The sequence below is a fragment of the Uloborus diversus genome, chromosome 3, assembly GCF_026930045.1.
Source record: "Uloborus diversus isolate 005 chromosome 3, Udiv.v.3.1, whole genome shotgun sequence".
NCBI classification, from domain to species: domain Eukaryota; kingdom Metazoa; phylum Arthropoda; class Arachnida; order Araneae; family Uloboridae; genus Uloborus; species Uloborus diversus.
The window spans coordinates 142,405,860-142,429,217 of NC_072733.1; the positions used below are offsets into that span (position 1 = coordinate 142,405,860).

General features: G+C 32.8%; 1 protein-coding gene across 1 annotated transcript in view; it reads left to right on the forward strand.

Annotated features, from left to right (window-relative positions):
- The window catches only part of LOC129218968 (uncharacterized), a 245,497-nt gene that overhangs the window by 127,589 nt on the left and 94,550 nt on the right, over positions 1–23,358 (forward strand). The window contains exons 10-12 of the mRNA XM_054853288.1: positions 1,424–1,538; positions 1,702–1,929; positions 13,819–13,984. Coding sequence (XP_054709263.1) covers positions 1,424–1,538; positions 1,702–1,929; positions 13,819–13,984 — 509 coding nt within the window. The remainder of the gene's footprint in view (positions 1–1,423; positions 1,539–1,701; positions 1,930–13,818; positions 13,985–23,358) is intronic.

Consider the following 23,358-nt stretch of genomic DNA (forward strand, 5'->3'; position numbering starts at 1 on the left):
GAGTTTATAAGGTTTGAACGAAACTCTGTGCTGTTAAACAGTGTCTTGGGTTAAAAAGTTAAATGCTGAACCCCTGCCTAATTATTTTTCTTAGTTATTTTCAATACTATACAAAAAACATTTCTAGTATAATATAACATGATGTAGAATGGTAGATAAATATTGATACTTGAGGGGTGCCCATCTCCCAGGGAGCGATGCCTTCCCCCTCTCCCCAAATACTAGAAAAACACTCAGGAATGATATTCTCAACAGAAAAGAGAGAAAACACTCAACTTTAAGTGTCAATGATGCAGTTTCCACCATCTCAAGAGTCTAAACTTTCGTTTTTACAAGGAAAAAAATTTTTTTTTTTTTAATTATTTGGTTTTTCACAAAAATAATTGATTTTTCACAAAATTATTTTATTTTTCACAAAAAACGGACCCTGTGAAAAATCCTGGACAGACCCCTGATTAATAAATTTCAAGTGTAATTCTGAGGAGATTCAAAATGTGAAAGTTAAAATTTAAATGTTAAATTTTGAATGACTGGTTTAATTTTATTTTTAGTTTCGACTACGTCCACAGTTATTCATATGCTTATCATCGTCCTTTGATATGCAATTTTTAAATATTTCCTAAATTAATTCTTTTATACACCCTTTTACACATTTTTAATAACCTTCATTTTGAAAATAGCTGTCTTTTTGCCTCTGACGGGAATAGGATTTTTAGCATTTGTTTGCTAAGAGGCAAAAAATAAAATTAATTTGGTTTTTGATAAAAATTATTAAATGGAAAAGTTTTAAATAAAATTCCATGCTCTTTAAGAGTGTCAATTGGATGCTTCACTTGCCAAATTGAATAACTCCATGAAACAAAAAGTCGAGAAATGTGATGAAGAAGATAGTGTTATCTATAGGAGTGAAGGGGTCCTCGTGTTACATTTTCTGCCATCGCAGGATCCAAAAATTTAATATAAATTCACATTCTAAGCATTGATTAAGCACAATTGCAGCAGAAATGAGGATATTTTTAAAAAGTGGAGTTAATCGATTTGGCAACTGAGGCATCCAATTATCAAAAAGTTAAACGCTGAATCTCTGGCTGAAATTTTGTTTCAATTTTTTTGAAACAAACTTAACATCTCTAGTCAGTAATTCACGTCTGTATTTATAAATATGTAACATCTTTAAAATCAGTTTATTTTGTATTAATTATGCGGTATATGCTTTGCTGCTAGTGAAATTCTTTTAAATGTTTAGTAAAAAAGGCAATTTTCATTACTCTACAAATATTTGCGAGAGGCAAACAGAAAATCTATTGTGTTACTTTTACTTCCACCTTAAAAGAATTTTTTTGGATTTTTAGGTCCTGCTCAAAAGTATTTTTTCTTAAACCTGCAGTCACCCCTGTTAAATGCATTTTTAAATTTCTTTCAGAAATGTATGAACACATTGTAATACCAGGTCCTGATCTTGTGATCTGTGATGAAGGGCATCGAATCAAAAATAGTCTTGCTAGTACCTCTATGGCTTTAAAAAGTATTAAAACTAGGTAAATATTGAAATATTTTACAGTGCAACTGTCCTTTTTGAATCAGTTTGATTTGCTTTAATCTGTTTGATTTAATGATAATCTTCTTCTATAGCTTTGTGCTGGTTTTTTCTAATTTTTTGTTTCTGTTAACTTAGAACTATCTATTTCCTGTATTTTTCAGACGAAGAGTGGTTTTAACTGGTTATCCACTTCAAAATAACTTGCTTGAGTACTGGTGCATGGTGGACTTTGTGCGTCCTAATTATCTTGGATCAAGAGCAGAATTTTGCAATATGTTTGAACGACCTATATCAAACGGTCAATGTATTGATAGTACACCTAGAGATCGCCAGTTGATGAGATTTCGATCTCATGTTCTTCACAGTTTATTAGTTGGATTTGTTCAAAGGTACTAAATGTATGGTTACATTATCTATATCTATGTTCAAAGTAAGATTCTAATTGCTCATGTTATCAAAATACAATAGCTGTGAGTACAGAGGTGCAAAAATTAAAAAAAAAAAAATACAGTGAAGCCTGTATAAGTTGACCACTCGCGGTGCACTACTTTAGTAGTCAACTTAAACACTTGGTCAACTGACAGAGGTTGATTTATATGATAAGGGCTAATTCCTTGCCTTAAAAAAGTGGTCAACTTACAAGGGTGGTCAACTTCGCAGGTTTTACTGTACTTTTCTCTTTTGGCACATGGTGAAAAATATATCATTTTTGTGCAAAATATTGTGCTTAACTTAAATATGTAGATCTTTTTTCTCCATCACCCACATATTTTCCATTAATGGAATATAAGTTTGTTAGTTTATTTTATGAGTTTTAGTTTGTAATTTATTTAATTTGCGGAATAAACTCTATGCTTGAAGCTAATTTTGTACAGCCTGCTGTAATCTCCTCAGTCTCAGCGTCACCAGTAGGAGGCACTAAACAACAGTTAAAAAAATAAATAAATAATAAATAAATAAGTAAATAAATAAAAAAATTAAGAACACGTGTCAAGACTGCACGGTATTAGTTTTCTTGTTAGTGGATTACAGCACTGAAAAAAAGGTATTTATTGCCAAATTTTCGTTCATAGCTTGTTTACAGTCAAATAAAAATAGCATTTTCTAAAAAAAGAGGAAAGAAAGAAAATGATATGCTTGTGGGTTAGGAAGTGTTCCTATTATTTTTAAAGTAGTCAATTATTAAACTTGATGATGAATTCCTTAAATATTGTGTTTTTTATGTGAAATTACCAGCTTTCTCTTAAATCTTCCTTTTTTCTGATTTAGAACGCAATTTTAGTGTTGCTCCTCCAGAAAACAATTTTCTCAAAAATCCAGATAAAGAATTGAAAAGTACAGATTTTTTTTTTTTTTTATGTTTAGAATAAATTAATGCAAAAATTTTTTTAAAACTTATCATTCAAAATTAACCTTGGGGTCTAAGGAGGTTAATGAAATTTATATATGATTTTGATTGATATACTGGAATGTACCCTATTACCTAACATTTATGTTGGGGTTGACCAACCTTTTTTAGTGAAGGTCCACTCACGTCACAGGCGCTCTAATGGAAGGCTCTAGTACAGAGTGGGCGGTAATTGATGCATGAAAAATTTAATTGTGTATCAATTGAGTATTAAGAGCCATTATTTTGAAATTCAGACAAAAAACGGAAATTTTGGCAGTGACCATTTTTTATTTTCCTAATTTTTTTATATGTCAAAGTAGGTCATAAGAAGTGAACATTCTGAAATTTTTAGCCTTCCAAAAATTTTCTTTCGCTCATTAAAAATTCCCAAAGTTTGAGGTTTTGCAGCGCTTTTTTAGAAAAATTCTAAAAGTTGCATTTCAGTGCACTTTAGCTCTTTACAGAAACACCACCCCACTGTTATGTTTATATTTATTGGTTGTACTGTATCTAGTGATGATGACTTCATAGTTATTTTGGTTGGGGGTTGTTGCTTTCTTCAGATAAGGGGTCGCAAAGTATGGATTTTATCCGTTTTCACGCAAGTTGAACCTGCGTTATTCCCCCCAAAAAGGCACCCCCGGAAAAAAATGTGACATGTACTGAAAGTTTATACTATGAAGAGAGTAAATAGCACAAAATTTGTTTGAGGTTTAATTTTTTTAGGAGAAAAATGCCCTGATATTTTAAATTTTCAAAAATTGTGCTTTTTTGATCGCAATTAACTCAAAACAGCATCACTAGGAAAAAAAAACTTTTAGATATTATGGTACCTGGCTATGTGTAAAACATCATGAAAAAGAAAACACCATGGGATCTCTTCTTGTTTTTTAGAAAATAATTTTTTTTGTAGCTCATTTTATGCGTTTTCTCGTGCGTAAAACGTGTGTCTAGTATGCAGATTAGATCTGCTAAAACTTAAAGATGTAGTAAGAATGTATATATGTATGTATAAAAGAAAGAGAAAAAGACCAGCACTACTTTATTTTTCTGATTTTTACAAATTGATGATATTATAATTGCAGGTAAATCAGAAAACGATAAATCAATATTTTATATATATATATATATATTGATTTGTTTTATCGTATCAATCCCAAAATAATTCTTTCTTATTTATTTATTTATGTCCATAGCAATAGAAGAAATTTCATGAACAATATCTGCTTCACTTTCCTCTAAATGTCTATTTTTTATGTTATCTTCAAATACCTCTAAAAGGCTGTCGGTTCTTGATTAATCAGTATTATTTCCTTTTTTCTTTGCTTTGTATATCGGATAAAAGCAGCTTGAATTTGACTTTTTTTCAGATATTGTTTGGTTGGAATATTTTTATGTCTTTAATCCTCTCTATTCTCATTGCATGTTCTACTTGGTCGGGCGTCTGATATCTCCCGGTTTTCTCACCATAAAGGAACTTTTCTTAAAGAAACTCTCTTTGTTTCATTGAAAATCGTGTACTTTTAAGAGTTGGGAGAGCCCACCCCTCACATGAAATTGACAAAATGTTTTCTTCTTTGTTTTCTCTTTGTTGACTGGTAGATGCCTGACCAAGACCATACGAAACATAACTCTGAACAGGTATTTGAAGTTGACATAGAAAATAGATATTTAGAGGAAAGTGAAGCAGTTATTATTCATCAAATTTCTTCCACTGCTATGGACATAAATAAAAAAGAATAATTTTTGATTGATACGATAAATCAATATATATATATATATATATATATATATATATATATATATATATATATATATATATATATATAAATATATATATATATATATATATGTATATGATAACTTACGATGTTTAAACGAAAAGCCGAAGGGCTAAATTTCGTAAGTCAGTCAACAATGTTACATGCTTATACAAGCAGAGATAATATCACACAGTGGAAGGTGCAGAATCAAATATTAATGTGAAGAAATGAACATTGGAAACTTGTTAAAATCTTACCAAAAATTTATTGGTCCATAGTAACTAAAATAAATAAACTAACAAAAATAAGTTCTTAAGAATAAAACCCTGGCCATAAGTGGAGGCGGAGTTCGCAACTCCCCAACACCTATCGGACCTAACTCACAAGAGGCTGACGAACACAAAAGAAGAGAGAGAGAACGATTGGAATTGTTCACTATTTATACTTGCCTCATTTGTGTATGATTGGGCATCAAAGGATGCCAACCTAAAACTGAAACTTTACACGTGCCGAAAGATTTGAGAAGTTAATCTAATTTGAAAAAAGTTAATTTTATATTACATTACATTAGGAATGAGAACGCGGATAAATATTGTTTACCGATGTCTATCATATCCCCCCTTCTCATTCAGTAATGTTATTAAACTTTAAATTTTTATACAATTTTAATAGATTCAAAAATAACCCAAAAAAAAAATCCACAAAGGGACAGGCTTAATCTTTTACAAAAAATTTAACAATTCAACAATAAACAAATATGGATATATATCCATCATAATACATCATCCATCAGCACATGCAGCTCAATGCATCACCGCTCATTTGATTGAAGTCCTTTCTCAAAAAAGTCCTTCTTGCCTATTGATGATCCACAGTCCAAGGAAATAGTAAGTCCAAGATTAACATTTCCACTGCAAACTATCTTGTCAAACTGTAATTGACAAAAATACTCGAAACAGTATTGTTAAAATAGATGGGCACAATGATTTTACAAAAAAAATTTTTTTTTTCACAATGACAAAATTATTTAAAACACTTAGTTTCCAAAAATGAACTCTTGTCATTGAATCAAATTCCTCCATCTCAAAGATTAAACCAACGAGAAATTTGAAAAAGAATTTCAGTTGTTACAAAAATATTTATACTTTAATATCCCATTATATTTATTATACTAAACAATTTCATACCATTAAAAATTAACAAAATATTTGTTCACAAAAACGATTCAGTTCAAAACGGGTCTGCGGCTTCGTAAAAATATCGGCCCTATTGGATTTACTACCTACATGTTTTAGGGTAAAAATGTCCCGTTGAATCAAATCACGAGTTTTAAAAGACCGTTCCAATGAATGACACCAGGATTGCTTTGAAATTGACTGAAGATATTGACCGCATAACAAATGTCCGGTCTCGTTCTGCTCGCAATGAAAGAAAGACAACCCAACAAATTACGATAAGGAATCTTTGACATTTAAAATTTTTCATTTTCTGTATTAGGACAATTCAATTTCGAAAAAACAGTACCTTTACAAATCGGCAATGATGAAACCGGAAAATTGAAATGTTTGAACTTTTCAAAAACTTCAATGATATATTTTGTTTGAAACAAATTCAAACCATTCTCAGTTCTTTCAAATGCAACACCTAACAGTTTTTTCGTTTTTCCGAGAACTTTTAAGTCAAAATTTTTCCTACGTAAATTTAAAACATGATTTAAATTCTTTTCTTTCCGTGCGAGCAAAACAATATCGTCAACATAGAACAATAAAATGACACATGAATTATAAATATAAACACTATTACATTCTTCAAATTTCTGACAACCAATTTTCAATAAAACACTGTTTATCTCAAAAAACCACATACGGCCACTCTGGTGCAAACCGTAAATTGCTTTATTAAGCTTACAAACTAGATTTTCTTTCCCTTCTATTGCAAAACCCGGTGGTTGTCTCATAAAGATGCATTCTTTTAGAGGTGCATATAAATAAGCATTTTTCACATCGCACTGAAATCGAACCAACCTTCTGATATTTTCAAGGAAAAGAAAAATCGAACCAATAAAAAATGAATCGTCGGACTAAAAGTCTGATCGTACGATTCATGGGATTGTGCATATCCCTGAGCAACAAGTCTCCCACGATACCTAACAATTTTTCCCGATTCATCTCTTTTAACATTGAAAACCCATCTTGATCCGATTGGTTTTTCATTTGCAGGCAAAGGTGTTAAATCCCACACTTTTCTAGAATGCATAACCTCTAATTCATCCCTCATTGAATCTAACCACTGGTCCTTTTGCTTAGATTTAAGAACCTGTTTGTAATTCTTAGGAATTACAATTTCATCATCTAGTCATAAGTTACATAAATTTAAATGAATAGTTTGATCAGAAATTTCACCTTGATATAAATTTTTACCATTAAAATCAAATAAATGTGGCTTAAACAAAATAGCATTTTTAGAACAATATTTTTCAACATCATTTAAAGAACGTAATCGTTTAGAAGAATGTTTCTCATAAAAATAAATATCAGTACGAGATTTATCTGACCTTGGGATTGCTTTCCTCACCCATTCTGTTTCACGCAGCTGGGCGCGTGGTGGGTTTTCCCCATTTTCACTCAAGTCAGAATTCGAATCTGATTCATCCCCGCTCGTCTCGCTTTCACTCTCATCAGAAGATAAGAATTTAGACGGCATACTCGGGCTTTCACTTCCGTTATCCGTTTCGGAATTCGATTCATTTTCTGAATTTTGAGAATCTGATTGAATATTTGACCATTTGAGACAGGGACCCAGCACAACTCCACTAGAGTCACTCTCTGATATATTTTTAAAAGCTTCTTTGTAATAAACATTTTCATTAAAATTTACATTTATACTTTCAAAAATTTTTCCGCTTTCGGGAATCCAGATACGAAAACCCTTAGTGTTAAATGCATAGCCCAAAAATATACCTTTTTTGGCTTTAACATCAAGTTTATGTCTTTGCTGACGGGGTGTTCCAAGATAACACAAAACACCGAAAGGTTTGACGTGCCTAGCACTTGGCTTACGTCCACCATATAACTCAAAAGGTGTTTTAGTTTGTCCTGAGTGACAAATCCTATTCCAAGTATAACTGAAATAAAGCATAGCATCCGGCCAAAATCTTTTACTTAGCCCACTTTCTTCCAATAATACTGTTGCAGCATTAGCGGCTGAGCGATTGTACCCTTCGGCCAAACCGTTCATCTCTGGACTGAAAATATTGGTTAACTCATGTTTTATACCGTTATCCAAACAATAGTTGTCAAAAACTTTATTTACGAATTCTCCCCCGTTGTCAGTTCTAACAGCTTTTACTTTAAGATTTAAAAATCTTTCAGCACGCTTTATGTGCCTAATGAAAATTTCTGGTACTTTGCTCTTTTCACTAATTGGATACAAAGCAGATTTACGTGAAAAATCATCAATGATTGATAAATAAAAACGTTCCCCCTTATTTCCCTTAATATTACATGGACCCCACACATCAGCATGAAGTAATTCAAGGGGACATTTAGACCGTATTTTACCTATTGGTTTAAATGAAACACGTTTAAATTTACCAATTTTACAATTTTCACAATCTATTTTTACATTTTTGAATTTAGGCAGGCCACGGACACACTCAAATTCACCGCTCTTTCTGATACTATCGGTGTTAATATGTGCCAGCCTTCTATGCCACAATTCTAATTTTTCTACATTAGAGCATTCAATTTTCTCATTTTCGAAATGATCATTACTTTTATTTAGTTTTATACTTTCTTGATACGATTTATTATACAAAATTTGAGGTTTTACAAAATAAATGCCATTTCTTAAAATTGCTCTAAATATAAATCCATTTCGACCAGATATCGCCACAGAGCCGTTTCCCCCTTCAAACTTAGCACCCCCCTTATCGAATTTAGTACCCGATAACAAATTTTGACGCAGATTAGGAGAGTACTTTACATCTTTTAAAACAATGATAGTATCATCAAACTTTAATTTCACAGTTCCCATCCCCAAAATGGGGAAAGTTTCATTTCTAACGGCTACAGCCATTTCTTTGTTTCGCAATGGTTTAAAGTTCTCAAACGCACTACGAATGTTGACGAAATGATGGGTGGAACCAGTGTCGAAAATAAATTCATGTGGGTCTTCTGATATTTCATTTAGATGTACTTCGGAAATGAAAAAGTTCTGGTACTTACATGCTTCCTTTTCCACTGATGGGGAACTGCACCTCGCAGTTTTCTTGTTCGCCTTCCTCTTATTCCGGATTGGTGATCTTGACTTTCTGTTACGTTGTTCGAGGTCCTTGTCAACTCTTCTATATTGACACACGTTACTTTTATGGCCGGGTTTATTACAGTTAAAACAAATTAGTTTCCCTTTTACTCCTTTCTTGTCAAAATTACCCGGTTTCTTTACAAAGTTAGCCCTGCCGATAATTTTATCATCCTCATCTTTTAGTCGAATTCGCGATTCCTCGGCAATAAGTTCGCTGACTACTTTATTAAATGTGAATTCCTGTGCAGTAGTTCTAAGAATAACTTGACAAATATTGTCAAATTCTGAGGGCAAATGACGCAAAATTTGAAAAATCAAATAATTTTCAGAGAAATTCGCGTCTATAGCCTTAATTCTTTCGAAAATTTGCCGAGTACGGGCAGCGAAAAAATTTATCGACTCTTCCTCTTTTATAAGACATTGGGATAACTCTGAAAACAATGTCATATGCTGACAACGATTGTCAGGAAAGAAGTGATCTTTCAAAGCCTTCCAGGCATCAGCCGCGTTGACCTGATTTTCGATTATCTTTTTGAAAATTTTCTCCAAATTTAAATAAATTATGGATAGGGCCACATCTTGTCGATTTTGAAAATTACGAATCTCTTGCTCAGTAGCCTTTTTTTCATCATTAGAAAAAGGTTCTTTTTCAATGCCATTTACTATCTTCCATAGACCTCGTTCCATTAGGACAAATTTGATATCCGATGACCAACTCACATAGTTGTCAGACCTTAATTTTTCGATAGGAACACTCTGGGATGCCATGATTGATAAGAACATGAAAAACGCCAAAAAAATAAAAAAACCTAATTTCAAAAAAAAAAAAAAAACCAACAAAATCTCAAAATATCCCCGAAAAAAAAATCTAAATAGTGCAACTGTTACAGCTTCCCCCCTGGAACAAGTCCAGGTCTTCCGCTGAATTTAGCAGCCACTATTCTGCCTAACACCAAACCAACTGTATCCCCCCATAAAATGCAAACGAAACGTCTGAGAAAAGTTTACACTACACATGGCTTAAAGATTCGATACAAATTTCCAAAAAGTAAAAGAAAAGCTTATATTTTCACAGTTTTCATTCAACGCCGATGCGGGGAAAACAATTTGAAAAGATTTCCAAACACTTGTCATCTACCGATTCAGCAAAAAGACAAGTCAGTTACAACATTCCATTTCATCACAAAAACACGAAGTCTAATACTCTACTCTGCTGACAATTCGAAAACATCTTAATACATTAATTATACTCATGATACTGAACACGTAATTATTATGATACAATTGGGTAGGGCTGGGCCCATAACCCTTATGATAACTTACGATGTTTAAACGAAAAGCCGAAGGGCTAAATTTCGTAAGTCAGTCAACAATGTTACATGCTTATACAAGCAGAGATAATATCACACAGTGGAAGGTGCAGAATCAAATATTAATGTGAAGAAATGAACATTGGAAACTTGTTAAAATCTTACCAAAAATTTATTGGTCCATAGTAACTAAAATAAATAAACTAACAAAAATAAGTTCTTAAGAATAAAACCCTGGCCATAAGTGGAGGCAGAGTTCGCAACTCCCCAACACCTATCGGACCTAACTCACAAGAGGCTGACGAACACAAAAGAAGAGAGAGAGAGAACGATTGGAATCGTTCACTATTTATACTTGCCTCATTTGCATATGATTGGGCATCAAAGGATGCCAACCTAAAACTGAAACTTTTCACGTGCCGAAAGAGTTGAGAAGTTAATCTAATTTGAATAAAGTTAATTTTATATTACATTATATTAGGAATGAGAACGCGGATAAATATCGTTTACCGATGTCTATCAATATATATATATATATATATATATATATATATTTACGCACACACAAATATGATATCGATTTATCGTTTTCTGATGTACCTGCAATTAAAATACCATCAATTTGTAAAAATCAGAAAAATAAAGTATTGCTAGTCTTTTTCTCTTTCTCTATTCACACATATATACATTCCTACTACATACTGTCCAACCACGGATTGCATGGAATTTTCAAATGCCCAAATAAGACGTATCTATGTGAAAAAGGGGGAAAAGTAAAAATTTTATGCGCGTATTCCGCTCATTTGAATGAGACTCTGCTTCTGCAAAAGCTGACATCGGTAAAAAATAATAGATTCGTCCATTTCCGGCTGTAAAACGGATGTTTGTCTTCCATACAATCCGTGGTCAGACTATACTTTAAGTTTTAGCAGATCTAATCTGCATACTAGACACACGTTTTTCGCACGAGAAAACGCATAAAATGAGCTCCAAAAAAATTATTTTCTAGAAAACAAGAAGAGATCCCATGCTGTTTTCTTTTTCATGATGTTTTACACATAGCCGGGGTACCATAATATATAAAAGGTTTATTTTCCTAGTGATGCTGTTTTGAGTTAATTGCGATCAAAAAAGCACAATTTTTGAAAATTTGAAAAATATCAGGGCATTTTTCTCCTAAAACAAATTAAACCTCAAACAAATTTTGTGTTATTTACTCTCTTCATAGTATAAACTTTCAGTATTTGTTAAATTTTTTTTGGGGGGAAATAACGCAGGTTAAACTTGCGCGAAAACGGATAAAATCCATACTTTGCGAGCCCTTATCTGAAGAAAGCAACAACCCCCAACCAAAATAACTATGAAGTCATCATCACTAGATACAGTACAACCAATAAATGTAAACATAACCGTGGGGTGGTGTTTCTGTAAAGAGCTAAAGCACATTGAAATGGGACTTTTAGAATTTTTCTAAAAAAGCGCTGCAAAACCTCAAACTTTGGGAATTTTTAACGAGCGAAAGAAATTTTTTTCGAAGGCTAAAAGTTTCAGAATGGTCACTGCCACACTTTGTCTGAACTTCAAAATAATGGCTCTTAAATTCCTTATATTAAGCTACTTTGTTATAGATGATATTAATAACTTAGTTAAAATACAAAACGACCAAAATATTCACATACATGATTTAGAGCAAAAAGAAAAACCTTTTCAATGCAGAAAAAGGTTTTAAGCTTTTGATGCTGGGCAGCCTTTGTTGGACTGCTGCATAGCCATTGAAGTAAAAAAAAAAATTTTTTCCCGTTTAAAAAGTTCGAAATAGTTGTCATTAGGTAACTACTCGTTAAAAACAAACTTATCAGATCAGTTTTTTAAAATGTTTTTTTGATGCCACGTGCCATGTGTAAATAAGCATATTGCTGAAATTGCATGGGCGGATTTATGAGGGGTATAGGGGGATTAAGCCCCCCAGTTTTGGAAGGACTCTATATAATAACAACAGACCTTCCAAAATCTTAAAACAAAAAATCATGTTTTTTTTTTCTTTGAATAGTCTCAAACTGAAAATGAAGAGAATAAGGAATTTCCTATTGATATTAAAAATAAACTTATAAAAACAGCATTCACCATAGATTGCCTAAAAATAGGGTTTTAGGTTCTTATTTTTGAAAAATGTAAGTAAACTGACCCTCAAACCTGTCCTCCTACCAAGTTCACCACAGATTGTATACTGGTGTTTTTCAAACTACAATCTTGAAATACTTACGAAGTCCCGAAAATTACCTTCACCCAGCGTCACCAAAAAACAACTAAAATTGCATTTTTAAACGACAATTTCGAGAAATTGTAGAGGGTGTTTCCCTGAACCCCATACCTTTCTTTTTGTTAAGGAGATGGCCAATACTATCGCCTTTTTAAAATTTCCAAAAAAAAAAAAAAAAATTCCAGGGGGAAGACCATGAAACATCCCCTGTTCCAAACGTTGCCAAAGATTGATTATATTACCTACTAATGTAAAAATGCAATTAATGATCTTTGCAACACAACAATCTATTAGTAATATTTTTAATTTCTTTTATTCACACAAGTTTCATTTGAACATTGATGACTTTAAAATTGAGACCAAATGTAAGGGGCAGCAAACATTTTATTTGCTCTGCCAAGAAATTGCCCAGGGCTGGTATTGAATTAGCCACAATTTTAGACATTTACTTTGGGAGGCGATGAGGAGGAAGTGGGAGCAAAAATGGGTTTATATATGTTTGAGAAAATTGAACCCCTTGAGAAAATTTGGAAAAACTTTTTTTCATAAAAAATGTACCGAAAATGCAAAGTATTTTTAACATTTAAAATTCAAATGAGCATATTTTTAACATTCAAGTTGGAAACATATTTTAAGAGTTGAAATATTAAAAAATATTGCCACTGTTTTTCTTATGGCGATGGTTACTTCTAAAGCAATTATTATTTTTGTGGAATTGAAATTGCTTTGACCTCTGACTAGTAACTGAAAATTCAAATTTTCATTTCTGCTCTATCCTTTCAAAAACCTGAGATACTAAGTACAAACCTATTTTAAGTGAATTTGGGAACCCAGTGTGTGTAATTAAGAATCCTATCTGGAAAAGCTTTTTTTCTTTCCTTCTCTAAACATTTTTTTCCTTCAAAAAAAAAGAAAAAAAACTTCAATTACCGTTGTGGACGGCACATTTTTATGCGGTGAGCCGCAGGTTGGCACCTTTAATTTATGTCTGGTTTTCCATGATGTATGCTCGACCTGTGTTTCTTTTTTTCACCTACATGGTAAATAATAAGTTGTGCTGTTTGAGAAAAGTAAATACAATTCCTTGAATGTTTGTTTGCATGTGCATTTTTTAATACTGAATCTTAGACGATTGTTTTGAACAGCTGATTTTATAGAAGTCTACTTTTGTAACGCTTGATTTCAAAAACAAAATGAATGTTACATTTCTAGAATTATGGAAGTATGAATTAAAGTTTTGAATTTTGCAGGAGAGGTCATTCTGTTTTAAGAGCTGTTCTTCCCAAGAAAGAAGAACATGTACTGCTTATAAGAATGACTCCTATTCAAAGGCAGCTATATAAATGCTTTGTGAAAGATTTGCTATATGTCCAACAAGCTACAAATCCTTTAAAATTGTTTGCTGTATGCTGTAAAGTAAGTTTTTTTCATTATATTCATAATATATGTATGACAAATGACAGACAGAAATGGACAATAATAAAATTAAAGACAATATATGGCATATTGGCATAAGTGATATTTATTGCATTAGCAATAATTAATTTTAAAAAATGGTATCTCACCTCTTATTTTCAAGATTTATTTACTTTGAAAATTCAAATTACTTTTTGGCTTACATTTTATTTATTTTTTCCTTTTGAAGTCAATTTAGAAATCAAAACCAAAAGATTTGTCAAAAATGCAAAAATATAGTTAAAACAATTTTGCACTATCAAAAGTGCAAAATGAAAAAAAAAAATGGGATTAATCACCAATGAATAGGCATAATTATCATCACACTCCAATTTCTCCATACCACCACATTTTGTGGTACAACAGGTTGAATTTGAGCCGTAAAGACTGCTCTGTTTTTTGATCCAGGCTGGTGGCTACGCAGTCCCTGGTTCAGCACCCCCAGAGGTTTTACTGTATTTGAAGGACTTTAAGACCACAGCATATTTAACATGCCCCAGTCACCAAAAACGTGCACGGAGAACCGGCTGGTATCAAACCTGGGACCCTTCAGTTACAAGTCTATTGCCTTACCATTTAGGCCACCACAACCTCACTGCAAGCATTAAGCTTTAAGAGAAACAAAAGACACAATGGGTGCAAACAGGTTCTTTGCAGCATTCACAGTGCTGTCCAGTTAGCTTTGCCCTCATATACAGAATCAAGAGTATCATGGCTAACCTTCATCGGTAAATGTCACCAAATAAACCTAATAACACAGTGACAAAAATAAGATGATTTTGTGACAGTCATGTGCAGTGATGTGGATCATGTAAATAGCCAGTGAGTAGGCAAATATTTTTTGGGTATTAACCCTAGGCTTGGTTACTCAATGGGTATTTTGAAAAAAAAAAGTAAAAGTTGAATAAATGATAAATTTTTATCCAAGTACAAAATAAATTATGTAAAATTGATATATCTATATCCCTAGCGTCAATGACCAAACTTTTCCCTTACTTTCAATAACTGGTACCCGGGTACCCATTTTGAATTTCGAAGATTTAGAGCAGAAAAATAATTTTTTTTCTGACACCTCTTCTATTTAATTGAAACGTTTTCTTCCATCCTCATCTGGGGAAGTTTGTGTATCCTGGTTTTACCAAAAAAGGAAATGGTTTATTGTTTTCCAGCGTTTTATGTTTACGTTTCACCCTAAACTGTTTGAAACAAATGTATTTCTCCAGTTTTTTCGTAATACTGGATGTATTAGATTTTACACTTTGGTATTTTATTGTGAATTCGTAGTATTAAATTTATTTATACCAGTAATGTTCAACTTACAACCCGTGGACCACATGAGGCCCGCGAAGCTCATACCCTATACACATAGACCTGTCGTACCAAAAAATATTATCTGTAATTTATCCTCACTCTCATTTGCTCAACCTTTGCTGTCATGCCGTCTGACATTCGTAGGTATACTCAAAAAAAAAAAGGACAGATAATAACATATGTAGACAATAATATCCAACTGAAATGTTATTGTCTACATATTGAGAGAAACGAAGTTCCTAATTCTTTATCACTGATGATGTAACAATATGTTCGTACATCAACAAAAAGAGAAAAGGCCGTAATATTGTTTTCCACTTCACATCATAACAAAAGAAATTCTGGGGCAACAAAAGTCACAACTATTTCGTTTTATAACAAAACAAAATGTAGTGTTGACACGACTGATCAAATTTCGATAATTTTGAAGCATTTGATCAAATGGTGAAAACCAACTGGTGTAGTGCCATGTGAAATACAATTATGAGAATACTTAATTTAATTTAAAATCTTAATTATATCTGTAAATGTAATTTGAATAAATGTAAATTATACGGAAACTTTCTTTGTGTCTACGATCTGCAGTGTGACTCGTATGTAATTGCAATGTTTTCAAGTGTTTATTAATTTTTATTTATTTGACTTTTTTTTTACAGCGCGAAAAATTTTTCGGCCATGGGAAGCGAGTCCAATTCTTTGGTTTTACACCAGAAAATAAGTGAAAAAATTGAAAAACGAACCTTTATCGGGAAAAAATGGTTTCTGAGGATTTTTAAGATTTTTTTATTTTTGAGGGGGGGGGGGGAGCGCTTGAGTGTCCCAACTTGCTACAAATGTTCATGCTTTTGAACCATACTCTTCTCTAACCCTTCAGAAGAATATTAATGGTGAATACAATGCTGTTTTCCCTATCAAATATAAATAATTACTATGTAATTGCCAAAAACGTTATACAATTTGGGGGTGTGATGCCGAAGGGGGAGGAGGAGTGAGGGGGGGAACGGTGGTCATAATTTGACTCAAAGGCTCATTTTATATGACAGTCATCAAAAATTGGTGTCAGAAGCATTTTGAAGGGATATTTTTTGACGTGCAATGCAATGAGTACCCGGGTACCTGGTTATTGAATCTAGGTATAAAAAATTTAAAGGCTAAAAAACTTCCCCCAAAAATTTTTTGAAAACAAGGTTACAACTTTCTTTAGTTCAGATTCATGAAAATAACAAGGATTAAAAGCAATTTTATAAAGACCTTGTTACAAAGCGTAAAAAATTATGACAGGGTTGCCACGCACCGGGAAAACCTGGAATTGTCAGGGAAAATGAAAATGGCCGAAAATCAGGGAAATGTCAGGGAAAATGAAAAATTGCATATTTCCGATCATTCTTAGCGCGGCTTGCGGTCTATGACGTCAAAAAAAAAAAAAAAACTTTCAGCCTTGTTTTTTTCGTCGCCATTCCCTTCCCATTCGTCGTTTTGTCATTCCCCTCTTTCTTCTTCCCCTGCAGTTCTTTTTATCAACTCTCTGCCATTGGCTCGTGCGCCATAGCAGTCGGCGGCGGACATGCGCAGAAGGTACTTCTTTTCCTCCTCGTTTGAGCGGGCTCTGTTTAAACGCTGCTTGATTACGCCAGCAGTTCTGAAGTTGTTATGATGCACAGCACATTGTTTTGTCTGCGAGTGCGACTGAAGTTTTTAATGAGCTGCATTAATCTTTTCATATTTTATATTATTTCGTTAAATTAATTAATGAAATCGTATTATTCTAAATAATTTTGTTCTGTAAATTTAATTCATTAGACCATTTTAAACTTAGAAAGTTTCTCTTTTACAGAAGTATCGCTAATCTTTTAGTATTTTGGTAGTGATCTTTAAAGACTTCCAATGCACTTCTTTCTTTCAAAATAAAAGTAATCCGATTAAAAATAAAATTTGCGCATCATAGAAGTTTCTGATCAATGCTCAAAATTTAACTTTATAAAAGGGTGCCCACAGGAGTGATTAGGCGCAAGTTGCAGTATCAAAAAAAATTTTTTTTTTTGGGGGGGAGGGGTATTTTTTTAATTATTTATATTTATTTTACTTTATTTTTATTCTAATTATTTACTCATATTATTTTACTTTATTATTTTCATCTGTGTGTGTGTGTGTATTTTATTGGGGAGCGAGCACACTTTTCTTTCAAAACAATAATAATTAAAAATAAGTAAAAAAACAGGGTAAAAAATAAAAAAAAGCGCTAAGGCGTTCAGAAATATTGGGGGGGGGGGGTTGTGCCATTGAACTTGGGGGGGGGGGGGGAACACCCCTGTTTTATGAGCAACAAACAGGGAAAATATGTGAAGCTAAAAGATGCATGATTTTTTTACAGGCCAAAGTCTAAAAGCGCTTTGAGTTCAATGGATTGGAGGGGTAGAAGGCAATAATTGAAAAAGTTTAGGTTTCATAAGTTTTTAGTTCAGATTATTTTAGCAATTAACTTTATTTTTGTGATACAGATGTCACAATTGTTAATTTTGCAGTTCTTTCACTTGATGTAAGGCAGTGGCTCCTCGCTATTGAAAATTAGAAATGCTACATTTACATTAATTGTTTATTACAGTGATTTGCTTCACTTGTGTTAGTACATTAGGGTAGTTCAAAAATACACTTTAAAAAAAAGGTTTCGCCTAGAAAATAGGACACCACTCAATGTTTTTAGACTTGTGGATGGTAAAATACTGGAAGAATTTTAACTTCCTATTCCAACTGAAAGAGGGTGCTCCACCCCCTCCCTCAAGCTTCATAAGCATGAGGAGGGGGTTAAAAAAATACATTGAACTGAAAAAACAATGTTACATACTATAATCTACACGAGTAATATGCATATTCATTGCAATAAAATAATTACTTACATAAAAAAAACAGCTGGGGAAATTAAATGTTTCTAAATTTGTGACTTTTTCTATGCTAGGGCTAATGTTAAATTAAGGGGTCATTGAGCACCCTCTTAAAATTTGAGTAAGAAGCTAAAACTTTTACAGCACAATACTATTAGTAAGTCTAAAAAAAATAAGGGGTGTCTTGGACTCGAGCTGAGAGAAAAAAAAAATTGAACCACCCTTTGTACATATTTTTGATTATTTCAGCTTGAGTAAATTAAATTTGGTAACCATTGTTTGTAAAGTTTGAAAATGAGGTAAGTTTTATCAAAATTTGAGATGTATATATTAATGTTGCAAAATGAAGATGGAGAGCGATAACCTGGAATTTTTCTCAAAACCACCTGGAAAACCTGGAAATGTCAGGGAATTTCATTCTTGAACTTCCGTGGCAACCCTGTATGATAAAAGTTGCAAAAAGGTACTCGGGTACCCGGTCATTGACGCTAGGGATATACATGCAATGTGTTTGGTTTTAACCTGCAACACCTCTATTTTTGCAACCGTTAGTCCCAGATGCATACTTCCAATTGCAAAAATGTTCAAAATCAGATGCAGAGTTAAGATTTAGAAAGTTTGAAGCAAAAACAAAAATGAGTCGAAAAAAATGCAAAATTTAACTTTTTATGCGGGCCCTAGGTCCCTTAACATATATTTAGGGAAATAATCTCCATTGAAAAATAATTTAAACATGGAAAGTTTGACATTAGTACGACCAATATTCACTGACATATGAATGGCAGCGTTTTGTAACTCACACCACTTTACACTCGCCTCCAATAGCACCTTTTTGAGAAAAAAATAGCGGTTAACAAGGGTTTAAAATTAGATGTATGCATAGAGTGTGGTTTTAGAAATTTTTCGAGGTTTTGTAGTATGTTTTTGCTTATATATCATGGCAAAGCATTTGCATTTATTTTTAAATAGCAATGAAAAATATAAATTCTTTGCTTTTTTACTTTGACAGCCTGTCATTCTACTGAAAGGGTAATAAGTTCCAATCTCATCTTTTGTACGGTCTTTTAACACTTGGAGATCTATGCCCGAGCGTCACTCGGGTTGCCGTTTTTGGTGCAGGCAACTAAGCCCCAGACTCTCTAGAGGTCAAGTTTTTACTCTCTTAGCTATAAAAGTACGAGTTCTACAAATGTCTAACCTTTTTAGATACTATCTGCGAACCTTTTACTTTCAAAAAAAAATAAAAATAAATAAAAAATAGATAGCAGCACCAGGCAGAAATAACTACATGATTCGTGATAGAATAAGGGTTTAAATGTGAATTTGTGCTTTGAAATGTACCATACTAAAGCAAATTTTATTGAAAAATGTTTATATTTAAATTAAACCTATTTTCAGATATTTGTTTAAGATTTGGGTAAGAGTTCAATTTAGTCTCGGTAAACTTTTGTGGTTAAAAATGTTTTCTTATGCGGAACTTTTTTTTTTAGTTTCAAACATGCTTTTTTCAACAATTTCTTACTAAAAATTGATATTTATTTCATTCAAATAGTTACTTTATTATGAAAGAAAACATCTTAAAGTATGTAATTCTATAAAAATTACTAAAATACACATCTTCGAAGTATTTTTTAAAAAATCATGCAAAGCGCCAAAAAACCCCAGTCTGGAGGTAGATAGCCGATACCGAAAAGTGTTAAAACTTTATACCCGAATATTTCCTTGAATTCTGGTCACGCAAATGTCAAGTTTTTTGTGTTAGTAATATTTTTCAATGGAGATTATTTCCCTAAATTTATATTAGGGGACCTAGGGTCCATATTAACATTAAATTTTATATTTCTGGATTCATTCTTATTTTCGTTTCAAACTTTCAATATCTTAACTCTGCATCTGATTTTGAACATTTTTGCAATTGGAAATATGCATCTAAGACTAACGGTTACAAAAAAAGGGGTCTTGCATTTTAAACCAGAACACTCTGTATGTTGTATACAGTTTTTTACTGTAAAATTTGATGAAATTATTATAGATGAATTGTGAGTCAACTCACTTTCAGTCTAAAAAAATGTTATTGGTTCAATTCACCTTGCAGATTTTAAATCCAATAATGCAAGGAAATCATCTGAAACAATCCAAATTACTTGATGGTTTCTCTTTTGTTTATGAAGGACAGAAGCATTTGAAATTTGACAGTGTTCAGCTAAAGACATTACAGGATTGTTCATCATAAGATGTTGGGAAAATTAAAAGAGCATGAATACATAAAAAGTAGTCGAAAACTTTGTACTGTATAGTGAATAAAATATGACAACGTATATAAAGTACAAATTGAGAATGAAAAAAGGTTAAAAAAACAGCAAACAGCTGTTTAGGCACTCTAAAATACAAGTGCCATCATCAGTGCATTAAAAATGAAGACAGGTTCACCCGACTAAAACACAGTCGAGGCGAACAATGGAATGAGAGACGAGTTGTAAAAGATATGAGAGCAGTGCCGGAAATGATGACATCAAGGTTACGTCAGAACTCCAAAGGACAGTTGCACTCAGGAGAAAACGTCACGGACAAAAAATAAATCAAGTAACAGACTTCCAAACATTAGGAAAAGGGGGAGTGCTAGACAAATCATTGACGATTAAATTAGCATTTTTCCATACGTAATATGACTCCCAAAAATCTAAGTCATGAATGGACGAACACTCGTGAATAACTTTGGCGGAAGAAAAAATAAAATTATGACCGTAGGACCAGGGCTGCGGAGTCGGAAGGAAAATAGCCGACTCCGACCCCGACTCCGGGGTTTCGAAACACCCGACTCCAACTCCGACTCCGGCTTTTTTATTTATTTATTTTTCAATTCAACCCCTAACCCCCTTAATGAGAAGGGAGGAAGACCTCTATACAGAGATTGAAATATTAATTTGTTTCTTATGAAATTTAAGCGCTGTATTTTTTTGTAAAATTAAGAAGCATACAACGTCAGAAACTGAATTTGAAAATCAAATTATTCCAATAATTACGATTTTAAAATTGAAATCACATAATCATCCTATTGTTAAAAAAATTGAAAAGGTTTAACTTGCTCCCCATTAATGTTTAACGAATAGATGTTGATCAAATCGTGTGATTTTCAAAAACGCTTTTTTTGCTAAGTCAAAAAACCTTTCTAGAGCGAGGGCGGTCCGCTCCGGCCGAGATCCATCTGGTGGGTAACACCTCAAGTATATTTCAGAGTTTATAAAAACAATACACATACTTTAATTCTGAAAAAAAAAATCCCCTATAAATTTGAAATTATATTTCATCTATAAAATTTCAACGAAAATAAGGCACTATACTTGTATTGAGGGAAAATATGGGGTACATGTACGCTTGGAGAAAATTTTACAGAAAATGCGGCAATATACAGCTTTGTACAAATAGCTTTTCTTTTTCCTATAATTATTCCCTCAATTTTTAATTTTAATTTTACTGGCTGCTTTAGAATTAATCTTGAAATGAAGATTTTAAGATTAACTGCAATTATTTGAGTGTTGTAACCAAGATATTTGTTCTATTTCATACTTTTGTTGAGAATCAAGCTTGTAGATGTTGTCCTGAAATTGAAAAGACAGATATATTTTATCATGTCTTTTAGATTTGCGCCTTTGCACGCCAACACTAAGTTGAATTACAGAACACCGTAAGATACCTCTCGAACTACGGGCTCCAACTTGCTCAAGGGGTACATTCCTTTTACAATTTTATAACTGATGTCGAAGTAAAAAAATGTTATTATTGTTGTTTTAAAGTGATTAAAAAAATATAAAATGTTAGGTAAGAAAACCGTGCTCACAGTTGCTATTATTTCAAGAATGTTGAAAAACAAGCAAACTAGGGAACAGCGTAGGTGGCTATTACAGAAAATTCGATGAACAATCAAGCCAGCTGGTTATTAATGACAGTTGTCAGGGTTCGTACGGGTCATGGAAATCCTGGAAAGTCATGGAAAAAAAATAAGTGAATTTCAGACCTGGAAAAGTCATGGAAAATTTAAATTTCCATTAAAAGTCATGGAAATTTATTTCAAGTTATGGAAAAATGTCCTGGATAGAGATAAAATAACAATAACTAATAGAGCATTACAAATATTGAGAGATTAAATTTAAATGATGAAGACAAATAAGAATAGTTTAGTTTTTTAAGTGTACACTTATATTTTTTCCATTACGAGTAAGTGCTTCAATGAGGCTGTGGCATTCCTGTAGGCGTTTTGCTAAAGCTCATTTCCAAAAATTAGCAAGTTTGAGATTAAGTAGTGTTATTCTCTTCGTAAACAAGGTCATGAAAATTTTTACTAAAGTCATGAAAAAGTCTTGGAAAAGTCATGGAATTTTTTCATCCAAATAGAGTACGCACTCTGAGTTGTTTTCTTATTAGTAGGCTTTTATACATGTAATCGAATCAACTGGTAGTCAGTTTTTCAAAAAATGCCAGGAGAGTCAGCGAAAATTAAAGAAAAAAAAGTAGACCGGAGTCGGCATATTTTCTACCAACTCCGACTCCAACTCCTTTACGCCAAAATCAGTCCGACTCCGACTCCGACTCCACAGCCCTGCGTAGGACCAACAATGTTGAGCAATAGAGGAGCGTTTGAGATCCTGTTTTTTGACGTAATTTTCTTGTTCTTTTATCCGGAATTTGAGGGATTGTCGAGTCTGCCCAATGTAGGCCAATTTGCACTGGCAGGAAACACTGTAAATGCCCCATTTGTCAAGGTTCTGAACAGGGTGTTTAAGCTGTGAAAATTTTAATTTATTAACAGGAGAAAAAGTGACGGAAAAATGAAACTTTTTTAAGATTTTGGCAATTTGTAGACTGATTTTAGGAAAAAAAGGGTAAGAACGGAACTCGAATAGTTCACAGGAGCAAGTGTTTGATTTTTGTTAGTTGAGCTACATAGCTTCTTATAAATGGTATCAATAATATCTGATGTGAATCCCCGATCCACCGCAATACTTCGTAGGTAATTCAGTTCTGGTGAAAGTAAATTGGAATTTGAACAAATGGCTAAAGCACGGTAAATAAAAGATCTAAAAGCAGCCAATTTTTGTTTAGAAGGATGAACGGATAACTTGTGGGGGGGGGGAAGAGAAACAGCAA